Raw genomic sequence first — 14,251 nt, forward strand, 5'->3', positions numbered from 1 at the left:
ACTTTTTCATTTCAATGACTAAGCTATGATTTATTTACTTGTATCGTTAACTTTTAAAATATTAAATAATAACATTATTTATTATTATAATTTGACTGTATTTCGGTATTTGTGAACTTGCTGAAAAATGTGGCTCCCACTAATGTGGAGGCCCCAGGGCAGTTGCCCCGGTTGCCCTCCTCTAAATACGGCCCTGGTTGTGAAATATGTTCCAAACCTCAAAGGGAGAAGAGGCCTTAGCCCAGAAGTGGGAAATTTACAGGCTTTTGTTGTTCTAATAAGATTATCATAAATAAATGGGAAAACTAGACAAATTAGTATAAAGCAAAAAAAGATTACAAATATTCTTCAACAATAACGCAACTTTTGTGTCATCAAACCAAAATGATAAAAAAAGTCGACAAGAAAGTAGCTGCAAAAAAAACCTTTAAAGAATATAGCTTTACAGAATTCATTTGTGTATTACATTCTAAAATTAAACTTTAAAAGCGTATCTATTACAGCGTTTGATATAATACCCACCCACGCTAATAACAATGTTGAACTAACAAATCTTGTCCCAAAGTATTCCATAAGTTAAATATCAGTTCACCACATCCTTAGCGAATGAACAAACGAAGTAACTAAGCTATTAGTCCAAACCCACATCGCAAGATTAATACACCAGTTCCCTAAAGCAATCAGGGGTTGGCAAATTTTCACAACTTGCTCATAATATAAATGTAACATAACCACATTACTGAAAACAATAATGAAAAGGCTTAACTCCTCTATTCCTTAGTAAAGGATCAAATATAATTGAACGCTGCTATAGTTGTTCATTTTTTAAAAGTAAACATAATTAAATGGATTAACAACCGTTGAAAAAAAAAACAAAAAGGTTTTACTTCTAAATTTTTTGTTGGGTTGGCTTACAAGTGTTAAATTAATCATAATAAAAAATAAATAAATCTGCATTTTTTTTAAATATATTTGTTTATAGTATGTTTCGGAACGATAATCATCAGTTATTGTATTTAATTAGCGTTAATTCGTGTAGGAATTACTTTTTAAGTCATTCAAAATCGAAATTAAGCGTTTCGTTTTTCTTGGTTTAACTAAATAGGTTATAAAAAGTAATTACTTTTTTAAATCATATTAAATCGAAATTAAGCGTTTCGTTTTTCTTGGTTTAATTAAATAGATTTAAAAAGTATTCTGAAAGATTATTTGTAACGATAGTCAATTAAATACAGTAGTAAATTTACATTTTGAATGTATAATTGATATTTTGGAAAAATATTTATACATGTACAATAGCAGCGAAAAATAGATTGAAATAAAGATCTTGTTATTCTATTATTTATACATTTTTGAACTATCAAAGTAAGGGGTTTTCAAATATGAGTGAATAGTTTTCGAAATACAGAATAAGTACATTGTACTATTTTGAAATAAAATAACAATAAAAACAAAGAGGTTTATCTAATTAATATATTTGAGTACAAACTATCGATACAATAGGTTACACAATATAAACATAATTGTATTTAATTAAGTTTAAATATCAATAGTATTGTCTGTGTGCAGTATGTAGTATGTCGTGTGTTTGAGTATGTAGTAAAATTTAATTAAAAAAATACGATTTAATATTTTAATCAGATTAAGATAACAATGTATTTAACTTTGTATATTGTTAGTCTATAGTCTATACATGATTATACTTTCAAGCAAATCCATTGGATACATTTATTATTTACTTCTTTTCTAAGGTCTGGTACCAAGCCTGGCAGGTTTCCGAAGCGATGTCACAGAGGGCAGACAAAACGCGGCCCGTGGAGTCATATTCTGCAAAAAAAAAAAAAAACGAAATATGTCATCCAATACTTAGCTTAGTGCTAATTCAATAGACGTCAAAAATATAAGGGAAATTATCACAAACCAATATTATTTCTCTTGCCGAAGATAGAGCCATTGAATGGAAGCTTCTTGTAATTAGCTTCGTTTAATTGGATGAGGCAGATCATGACGATGATACCGAAGAAAATGGCAGCGCGCATCTTTACACCTAGAAAAACAGTTAATATATAATCAGCTTACAATATTACAATTAGATTTAACTGTTCTCGAATATAATATTAAGATTTTTATATACAATCAATTACAATATTATTTTATATTAAATTCAAATAATAAAAAAAACGGGTAGAAATAACAGTACGTAATGGCAACATCTGCATGATATAAAGGAGAATGCAGAATGGTTAAATTGTTAATTTTTTTTAAAAAAATATACAATTAATCTATATTAATATTATAAATGTGAAAGTAACTCTGTCTGTCCGTCTGTTGCTCTTTCACGACCAAACTGCTGATTCAAATCAGATGAAATTTGGTTTGAAACAAACTCGAACTCCAAGAAAGGATATAGACTACTTTTTCTACCTGACACATGAAAACCGACACTCTTAAACGCGAGCGACACCGAGTGTGCCTATTAGTATCTAATACATTGATATATGACATCTTTGTACGAAATTTACTTTTATTTATTAAATTTGTATTGAGTAGCGAAGTAGAATATTATAATCAACTTTATAAAACTTAAAACGAAGTAAGTCTTTACTAAACACTATTATTATTAAGATATCAAATATCGGGTACTAAATTTACTTATTGAAACAGACACTCTCAATCGTCTTGCTAAGTTGTTGTGAAGTAAAATTAGTAGTACCTCTTAAAACTTCAGATCAGATCTTAAACTGTATACTCGAGTAAATCTCGAACTGTACTGATGCTGGTCTTCAGATTCAGTAGCATTTTATACTAGAGCTTCTAATAATCTAATAATTATCTGCACAGCAAAATTGTTTCTTGTTAAAATTGCATTACTGAACAAATTGTTTGTAAGACACTTTGGTTAGTTTATTCATTTCTTAGAACACAAGGCATAGTTTTAATTTTTAACATTTATATCTATATTGCATATTATAAAAGAGAGCGTAACTCTGTCTATCTGTCGCTCTTTCACGACCAAACCCCTAAAGCGAATTTGATGAAATTGGGTACGAAGCAAATTTGAACTCCGAGAAAGGATATGGGTTATTTTTTTGCTTAGCACGCCGCAAGGCCGGTGACTACTAGTGCATATATAATATAAAAGCATAAAATACCAGCTCGTCATTTCAAAAGTTTAAACTTAAAGTAGGTGGAACTCATGTACATCACAAAAAACGTTTCGCCATTCATGAAAATATGCTGTCTTTGGTTGATAAATGTTATTTGTCAATTACATGGACAAAAATACTACCTAGTAAGTTTATCTTACGACGAGAAATACTTTCAATGCGATGCTAATCTTGGGATCTATCTACACGTTATCCCCATAGCACCTCTAGTTACAAACGGGAACATAAGATGAGAGTACTTTAACCAGACCGGCTAGCGAAAAGCTCAGATTAAAAACAGAAATTAATTTGAAACTGAGTTTCTTTATTTGTTAACCTTAATGTCTTAACCCAACCAACCGCCATGATATTTTATATATTATCTTGCCCCCTACTCTGTATATTTATAGGATGTGTAGTTTGTTTTTATTAATACCTAATCATAATCCTAATTGTCTGTAATCAAACTTATTCTATGTTTGCGATAATTATGCTTTAAAAGTTCTTTTCCCTTATTTTATTTGCAATGTAAGTAAATTTAAAAGGTCTAAGGTCTGTGAAGGTTTGGTGCCTACCACGCTGACAGAACGAATTTTGGTGGAAACAAATTTTGTCAGAATTTTTCTTTAACCGCCAGTATATTATAACAATTTATTTCATGGATATTACAGTGCAGCTCATTATTGAAATATAGAATCTGTTTTTCAATAAAAATCATCGAAATCCTAAGATTTTAGAGAGAGAAGAGATTCTAATTTTAATAAACAATAACTGCTTATACTTGTGAGAATAGATATAAAGTTTACTTTGAGTTCATACGCTTTGCTCGTATCAATATTATGCACTAACGAAGTTTTCATCCCTCGAGCTTTAGCCTTATCACTGTCAATATGCGGTCAGAATCCAATAATCCTATAATTGAGTGGACGTCCATCATGTCCTAATTTCGTGCTATAAAATGGAGGGAAAGGCTCTCTCGAAATCAGTTGACATCTCGTCTTCAACAGTGATACCAGTATAAGAACATTTACCACAAGTAAAGGTAACTTAATATTTTTTTACATAAAAGCGTCAAATAACAAACAATCTATTTTAAAACTGATTCTTTTGAATGTTTTTAGAAGTGTTTAAAAATATGTTTTTATTACAGATGATCGCAATGATGAGGCTCACCTTCGCTTTGACTCTTGTAGCAGTACTATTTTGCTTAATAGATTTTAGTGAAGCTAATTATAAAAACGCCCCAATGAATGGAATCATGTTTGGAAAGAGGGGACCCTCAGGTAATTATTGTAATTTACATCTTCTGCTGTTTTTGTAATATAATTGGGCTTATTTACAGCAAAGCTAATTAGATCTTTAAAAAAATAAAGACTAACTGCTGTTCTCTGTGCATATAATCAGATTTAATGAACAAAATTATTTAGGACGGTGTCTTACTGTACTTTTGAAAGTGCTACCGAAATGGAAAAAAGTTATTGTGCAGAATTTCCAGAGCTTTAATACGTTCATTATATAGAAACTAAACCACTGTTAATTGAAGGGGTAGGCATAAGCATTCAAAAATCTACACAGTAAAACATTTTAAACACAAACACTGGTATTAAAACCCCTTTTTGTTTGTTTTTAGAATACGACTCCAGAGTCAAAACGCTGACAGCTCTGTGTGAGATCGCAACAGAAGCGTGCCAGACGTGGTTCCCATCGCAAGAAAATAAATAGAAGACAGATTAATGAACATGGACAACAAGACAATATCGACAAGATTACAGAAAGATATATAATCGCACATAACATTTATGCGAAATATTAAATGCTTTAAAATTATATTGTAATTATAATAGTAGAATTAGAAGTAGTAAATAATGCTTCATTAAAATTTTCCATAAAATTTTCGTATGTGACTGATATAAAAATTTTAATAAAATATTACTGCCGATACCTTTTATTCTTTATACCACATCTCTAATTTAGACTAATTTTTATTTTTCGCGTGAAATGGAACGCGTTTAATTGACCTACATTACCTATTTATATGAAGTCATAACAATGGCAACACTCATGTGAACAAAATGATAATAACTTCCCTCTGCATTGTTAGCGCTTATTGTTTTTTATTCTAGTCACTTTTTACGTAACGTTTAGTTCCACCCGGAAAATATGAACTGTTCTCGAGAGGAGAAAATTAGTTCGTGTTTTGTTGAATTTGACCTCACGAACTTTAGGAATTGTAATTTTGACACATGTCAATAATGCAGTGACGTCTCGCATTTCGCATCATATTTTAGCAATTTTAAATCTACCTTATTTCTAAAATGGATTTTCAAAGTTCCGAACTCGTGGTGAAATAATAAAACAGTTTTTATTGTGTTATATTTTTTAAATAGTTCGATTGAAACCCCAAAATGACTACGAAGGAATTATACACGAAGGTAACATTTTATCATTTGTTTCTATTTTGTTTTTTTTTTATTTTTCTGATAAGGTATTCCGTCAAAATTTTGATTTTAGAATTCGAATAGTATATTTTTTATTTTAATGTAATCTTGTTTTAAATTATTACGGATGTTATAGATTAACGAGATAATGATCGCTTTCACTATCTGTGTCAAATGCATGTAATCATATTGTTCACACACATTTAATATGAATAATTCATTAAGACAATTTTATTGCAGATTTTTATGTTTACTATTGCATCACAGTGGCTGAATAACTAGGCCAAGATGCACATTACATTTAAAAACAAATTGTCATGATTACTAAAACAAATAAAGCTACCTCTTTTTTTAAAAACAATGATTAATATAGTTTTTTGATAATATAAAAAAAAAATTGCTTTTTTTTAAATGAAATCAAGGAGAAATTCTCTTTAATGGTTATTTTTCTTGCTAGAATCTTACTAGTTTGTACATTAAAAAAAAGAAAAATACATGTTTATAAAATGTTGCTATTTACTCCATAACTTTTAATTGGGTTATGCAATTACATAGAATACTTTCAAGTATTTATTAATGAGTAATAAAACCTTATTTATAACTAAAATTATAATATCAATAAAATTTATCACATCTCTGTTTGATAATATGATTCAATGAAATCATTTGTATAGATAAGGTTTTATATATTTAAAAAAAAAAAGAAATTACAAAGGAATGACACTAATTGAATTTAATAATAATTTAACAAAGTGAATATTTTGTTTTAAATCTTAGTCATTATCAATATCAATAAAAAAAGTAAAAATATAATACCTTCCTACAATTTCTCATCATGACTTTTCTTTATTAAAGAGTGAGTTGAATGTTATTCACAACTCATTCAAGCATTATTATTATTTATATTCATTCCTTGGACATACAAGTAATTTGTAATTGTATTCTATGAATGAATTTTCATGGCTTTATTACACAATACAAGATAAGGAATTTCCGGGACGGATTCTATGAATTATTGTAGGTTTTGTCATCAATGAAACGAGGTTAGCAAATATAAAATATATAAAAGATTAAAATAATTACTACATTCATGAAGGAATATGCTAATTACTTATGATATTTGCTGGTTCTACTCAGAGTATTATCTTTTCTATTAGTAGTTTTTATATTGACTACTAATATGGATAATTGGTGAATATTGATTTAAAAATCTGATAAATTGACAAAACATTTGGTAGCTCTTTTTTCAAACTATATTACTACATATATAATATTTGATGTGCATATATATTTTATATTTTTAATCTATAGAACATTGTGTAGACTGACCTGACTTGTCAATTTTATTTTTTTTAATTTGTTTTTTAAATTTAGAACTGGATGATTTTATTATTAAGAATGTTTAAATGCATATTTGTCAAAATTCATTTTATTATAAACACATATCAGAAAAAATCTATGACAATAACATTTCATAAGAATGTTATACATTGAAACTATTATTGATAGATAATTTAATATTAACTATTTTTATCTGATAACTAAATGCATTTAGCTTGTCATTATATAGTACATGTTGTGTATATCTAAAATTCTTTCTCTTTACAAACAACTTCTGTTTAGTTCTGCTACAAATTGTCAGGGTGAAGTTTATGTTGAATAGCATAGTTAGTCATCAGATAAACTAGCACATTCTTGCACCATGTGCACAGGATGTTTTTTTTTATGATATAGGTTGGCAGACGAGCATATGGGCCACCTGATGGTAAGTGGTCATCATCACCCATAGACAATGACGCTGTAAGAAATATTAACTATTCTTTGCATGGTCAATGTGCCACCAACCTTGGGAATTAAGATGTTATGTCCCTTGTGCCTGTAGTTTAATATAAAATAACAAAAATATGCTTTTTTTTTAATTATACATTGACCAAGGTCAGATACTAACAGTCTTTATTTACGTTATATTTTATATACATAACTTGTTTTTGTCTTAAATAAACACTTCAGCTAGTTATAGCTTAGAACATATGATGTCAGAGTTCTTACATTGTAGATGATTGCATCAAGGAAACCTGTTTGTAAAAGATAATAAGAACATTAACTAAACATTATATTACAAAGAGTCTTAATAAGATTAATTAATTAATATTAATTAATTAATATTAATTAATATTTATTTAATACAAAATGTTGTTGTTCAATTGTTTTTCATTGTTTACATCCTAAACTGATTTTGATGATATATGATTTTATTTTGGTTTACCTTGATTTTTCCAGTTGGATTCTTAGTGGTCCTGTTACCAACATCTAATAAATGATTTATATATTTTTTTTTTTAAAACTATATTATGTTGGATTGCACTCATAAATATGATGTATTCTTTAATTTCAATGTCCTTACATTTTTTTTAACGGTTTTTATTGAATTTTATTTCAAAAAATGCATATGACATTCTGATTACATATTCCAATAAGATAAAAAATATCAGTATAAATAATCAATGCCCGTTTTTGTGCTTGAGATTATCTTGACTTGTATTTATTTCATAATTGGTAGCGAAATTAAATCAGGTAAAATTAAAATATAATGTTGTAAATATATTCTCCTACAGTCAACAGAACCATATCAACCTTTGGGCCTTCCTTAATTCGATGTTTATAGTTCACAGACTATTTTCTGACAAGATTTCCTCAAGAGCAACTTAGTGTGTGGAATCCTATGCTGAAAGCAAGTAAACTGCTGAATCTTTCGATTTGAACTTTCTACTATTTCTGCACCATTCTTTCTAGTCTGGCCTACCATTGCATTTAGATAAAGTTACAAGAGCGAAGTAAATGAGAGTAATATATATAGCTGTGTTTATCTCTGTGCTCTATAATCAATCCAGCGTATATTAATCTCCGAATAAATCAAATCAAAATAAAAAAAAAATCAAGTAGGTTTTTACAAGCACCTTTGAATCGTCATTTAACAACTGTATTAAGTGAAGCTACTACCGGGTCAGATAGTAGATTCTACCGAGAATCGCTAAGAAACTCAGTAGTTAGTCATTTTCAACGTTTAAAAATACAAAGTTAAATAGTTGCCAGCACCAAAGTTTGTGAGATTAAAGTCATGATGAGGAGATGTTGATCATTTGCTCGTTCGTCGTTACATAGTATAAAATTAAGCTTCCCGCTGTCTGTTTGTCCCTGTGAATGCTTCTCATTCTTTTTTATATGTTTAAACGCAACGGATTTTGATGCGGATTTTAACAGATAGAGTGATTGAAATGGAAGAATTATTTGTATATTATATTATAATAAACACAATATAGTAGAGAAACACTGATTTTTTTAGAGATTCCTAATGTTGCTTCGTATATAAATACATTTTTTGGGTTTACATTGCAGATGCTGGCTGAGCCCTAAGAGATAGATCAATGTAATTTACTAAAGTAATGTACTACGTAAAAAGGGCTACAAAAATATCCGCGTTTCAATCTATCAGGGATAACCAATAACAACTGTTTACAACAATAGCTTGTAAATTCTCACTGCTGGGCTAAAGGCCTCCTCTCTCTTTGAGGAGAAGGTTTGGAACATATTCCACCACGCTGTACCAATGGGGGTTGGTGGAATACACATGTGGCAGAATTTCTATGAAATTTGTCACATGCAGGTTTCCTCACGATGTTCCTCTTTCCTCACCAATCCTCCTTGGGAATATTGTGTTTAGCCCAAAGTGCAGAAAGTATGCACTGGGCTTTAAATACCCTTAGTTGCCTCTGACGTCTGCCGAGGCAAGATTGGGGGAGGTCTTATTCTAATAAGGATCATCACGGAACTTTATTCGTAATTTATCATTTCTATGTTAAGTAGTTAATCTAAATTCGAAACCCAAAAGAATTTGTGGAAATAATAAATACACGAATAAAGAATGCCGTAAAGAATGTATCGATCTTTGGCAATAGTTCTTGGCTGTGAGCCCATAATGTCTAATATACAAATGTTCGAAATTGATGTAAGGTCGATCGTGTTGTGGCTATAGTTACTTACTAGAGAAGTAATATATGGCGTTTATATTGTGTGCAGTCTCTAAAATTTCAAAAACAGCTAAGTCAGTTCTTCGCGGAGTCGATTAATCCTTTCTTCTGCAAACGTACAAATAATAGTAGTTGCCCGCATCTTTTAGGTTACTTGTTAAGTAAAATACAAAATGAAAATCAACACCAGCGCGATTTTAGAGATATTCTCTGTGGAATCAGCTTTCTCGGAGGTTTTTTTTGAACTGATACGACTTGGGACTTAGGAGCGTACTCATTTCTTAGGCTGGCAATAAATTGCAAGCCCACCGTTGTTGCGGATGTCCATGACCAGTGGCTAAACTTTCCATCAGATGAGCCAACATTGCCACCTATAACATAATAAAAAAAAAAACAAAACGCTTCTTCTTTCAAAATTCATGCTCTCGACCAATCATATCGCGTCAATTCCATGACAAATATTGTTTATTTAGCGTTTATCATCTTGGATTTGGATAAAACTATAAATCGACCTAGATGCACTAATCGAATTGCCTGTCCAGGAAGGAGATCTCTTTTGTGGGATATCTTTAACAAAATTATTTTATTCATTTACTTCCACAAACGCTAGTAAATATCTCAAGTGAACATTCTTAGAGATTATCATTCCTATTCTTAATTGATTGCATCCTGACCGCGTCCCGTGTTATTATAGGATAATGAACTTATCCCAAGATTATCGCAGACTTTTTAGATTACAAGGATCGACTAATATATCTTACTAAATCTATAGGTGTCGTGCAAACAAATTTTGTTTTAACTGATTTTGGACAGGAAGATCAACTCTTTAGAGACCATCTAACAACATATTACATTACAGTGCACTATCTATTCCCTCATTATCAGATGGGATAGCCAATCGGACACGATAGATAGTTCAGGAGCAAAATCAACGGTATTTACGTGCTTTTCGATTTGCGGTAGGTGACACACTTCCATACTCTGTTCCACATTCTCTGGGCTGTTCAAGACATCCAATAACTTTTTGTTTACGAGACTCTTAGAAGCCAAGACCTCGTAATCTTCTGCCTTATATCGTGCAACCACGATCTAATGCCTTGTTGTGATGTCTTGTACATCTCGTAGATTTCCACGACACATTATCCGACATTTCATGGGTACTTGCCATGTTTCTCGTATCGTGGGCATGCGTTTCAGTTTCCATACTTTTAAATTTAATTAAACAAGCTGCATCGTTATCGTTATAAAGTAAAGCTTGGCCTAGATTTATGCAAATTTCGCGTTACCTTTAACCAGAGCACATGTAGTAAACAAATCAAGCACTAAGGAACGTAAGTGCGGATTTGAATTGATTGCAATGACATTTTCTACCTTCGTATCTCATTCGTTAAATGTCTCAAACGACGTTGGTGATACGCTATTTTGAATGTTATAATTATATTAGCCAATATCGCGTGTCTCGATTTAAAACTTACTTCGAGTTTATTTTATCAGAATAGATCAATTGACTGAAATTTATTCAACGCTTTAATAGGCACTTAATTTTAAAAGGGTTCTATGCTATTATTAATTAAGCAACGTTTATTATTTTTGTAATTGTATTTATTTGTATCTTCTAATCTCCTCTACGTACAGTATTATAAATGGGAAAGGCTTCTTTATAAAACTAAAGCCGCAGATAATTAAGTATAAAATGCTTAATAACTTAATTCTTTAATTACAACTTAGTTGCAATGTTGCAATTTAAATCGGAAGCATGCATAACATTTAAATATCTTTTTATGATTGTAATACAGTTTCTAAGCAATAATTTAAAAAAAAAAAACTTGGCTAAAAAAAATTGGCGCGAAGTTTTATAATATAATAATTATTATCTGTAGAAATTATTTTAGTTATTAGTGATCTGTGTAATGTTTATAATATCTGTCGTTTCGTTCGAGTGAAACGAATGAATTCCATTCTATATTTAAATACCTTACTTTTTTAATGTTCAACCTTCATATGAAGCAAAGGTCGGTATTGATTAAGACGCCTGAACGTACAAGTGGCATTATCTGTTTGACTGATTTCCGTTTCGAATGTGGGTTGAACTAATTTTTGTTAATTGGATTATTGTACTTAAGTTTATGTTTGACATAAAAAAAAGATGTATATAGGTGGATTACAGTGGAACTACTATGTGTGAGAACGGAATTGTAACTCAACGCAGAGAACGATCGTGAAATGTCAGAACGTATACGTCATTTGTTTATGTTAATTTAATAATAGGCTATTTGACAATGCGACAAATAAATTGTGAATTATTGTAATCGGTGTATATTATGAGTTTAAAAATGGTTATTTACTAACGAAACTTGAAAATAATACTTATTTTATTCAAAAATCAATAAATAAAAATGCATTTTTGCAAACGCTTGTCACGTGACACAAAACGCTCCTGATTGGCCGGGCTTATGATGAAGTCACTTTCTTGTAAACCTTGCTTTTCTACTATACGTACCACAGATTGAAATACAGCAAAGTGACGTCACCGACTCCATTGCAGCGCCATATTGTCCAAGTAGCGTTTTCGCGCGTTTTTTAAATATGGAATTTTTAATATGATATTTTTCGGCAAATACGTACTACAAATAAAAAAGTCAACTTTTACTGGGTGCCTTAACCTCTACTAAATAATATAAAATGGATTTTGAAAACCAGTCAAATAGCCTATTATATTTGTTATTATATAAAAAGCTTATAACGAAATACATATATTGTTCATTACTGAATACCCAATATGAAGTTGTTCTTTTTTCAAAAAACTGTGTTCTTTATTTGAACGATACAAATACAAAATGTCATGATACATGTACCGTTGGTTTTCAAGGTTTAAGAAGTGAGATCTTGAGTGATTTCTTACAAAGTACATTGCATTTTCGAATTAAAATTTTCATTTCATAGAATAAGCAGCTTATGTAATAAGTACACGGACTAATTAGGTACTTGACAGTAATCACCACAGCCCATAGACAAGGCGCTAAGAAGTTACATACATATTTAATTGTAATTAACTAACATGCCTGTATTTTTTAAATGTTGAAATGTTTACTACTGAATTTCTTGCCGGTTCTTCTCTATAGAATTTACTTTACGAACCGGCGGTAGCTTCACTTAAAATAGTTGTTAAATGACGATTCAAAGGTGCTTGTAAAAGTCTACTTGAATAAAGTATATTTTGATTTTGATTTTTTGAAATATAGAACATTCACTAACATCGCCAATGCGCCACCAATCTTGAGAATTCAGTATATGTGTCTGTAGTTACACTAACTCATACTTCTTATCAGAACCCAACAATACTAAGTATTGCTGTTTGGTTAAATGTCAGTCTTTACCACAAAGTAAATAGATGATCACGTTTTTTATTGATTTATTTCAAAACTAGTAATCGCCCTCGGCTTTTCGTTTTAGGGTGTTGCTTGTCATGTGTTAGGCAAAAAAAAGTAGACTTTGTCCTTTATTGGAATTCAAGTTTCCTTATCCTCATCAGCTGTCCACTGTTGAACATAGGCCTCCCCCAGAGCGCACCACGCTGCTCGATCCTCTGCCTCCCTCATCCAGCCACCACCGGCGATCCTGCCATGAATTCAAGTCTACTTCATACCAAATTTCATCAAGTTCAGCGATTTGGTCGTGGAAGAGCGACTGACAGACAGACAGAGTTGCTTTCACATTGTGGTGTTCTTATTAAAAATAAAGATAGACGCGTGTTTGAGAATAAGGTAACTGTAAAACGATAATAAAGCTAAAAAGTTGCTTGGTTCAATTCTAATTGGTTATTACGGGGTCAGCATTGACTAGGCTCGGTCCGAACGATGAAATTCTCCCCGTTATTTATCCATATGTTAAATCATCTTCTAATTGATATGAGGCCGCAGATCTCTAGGTTCTTGGTTCAAACATCAGATCGGGGCGATGAAAAGGATATAGAAAAATACTCTGTAACAGACGAAAGTCTGAAGGATCGAAGGGCATACTCGCCTCGGAAAGCACGTATAGCCTATTAATGTAAGTTGGAAAAAACGATAAACAAACCTTAACTCAAGTATATTGTGTGTTAAAAATAGTTCTTGATTAATATATTTTATTTATAATACAACAATTAACCATTAACCACTTACTTGCATTTTAATTTTACTTCCAAGATTCCGATAACAGTTTCGTTGACGTTCAAACGCCAATCGTAAATCCACAGTGAATATCACAGATTAATCGAGCTCTCGGCAATGGTATCGCGTCAATTTGCGGCCAAATGTTTATTTACATTTTCTTCTTTTATATTTGGAATAGAGTTTAAAGATGTTGTCCTGTACGTAAACTCCTTTCGATTGAACGCCATCGAATTATGACAGTGACCAAATAGAGAGTGCACCAATGTTTGTTCCTGCACTTGAACACTTACAACAAATAAATAAATATTGGCCAACATCACATACATTACTCCGATCCCAATGTAAGTAACTAAAGCACTTGTGTATAATACGTCTTGCATAGTTCATTTGTTTCATTAGTTAAACGAAATCAGTTGGACAAGATCTATATTTTAAAACCTATGCAACAATCTTGGTATAACATCTCATGATTCTGTAGTTACGCC

The 14,251-nt window shown here is 30.8% G+C and overlaps 1 protein-coding gene across 2 annotated transcripts in view; it reads left to right on the forward strand.

Moving 5' to 3' along the window:
• Nucleotides 1-5,184: 5,184 nt before the first annotated feature.
• LOC124541016 (unconventional myosin-Va) overlaps nucleotides 5,185-14,251 on the forward strand; it is a 70,921-nt gene continuing 61,854 nt past the window's right edge. For both annotated transcript variants that reach the window (XM_047118789.1, XM_047118790.1), the window contains exon 1: nucleotides 5,185-5,578. In XM_047118789.1, the coding sequence (XP_046974745.1) occupies nucleotides 5,552-5,578 (27 nt within the window). In that variant the 5' untranslated portion in view covers nucleotides 5,185-5,551. The remainder of the gene's footprint in view (nucleotides 5,579-14,251) is intronic.

Source organism: Vanessa cardui, chromosome 27 (assembly GCF_905220365.1).
Source record: "Vanessa cardui chromosome 27, ilVanCard2.1, whole genome shotgun sequence".
Taxonomy (NCBI): Eukaryota; Metazoa; Arthropoda; class Insecta; order Lepidoptera; family Nymphalidae; genus Vanessa; species Vanessa cardui.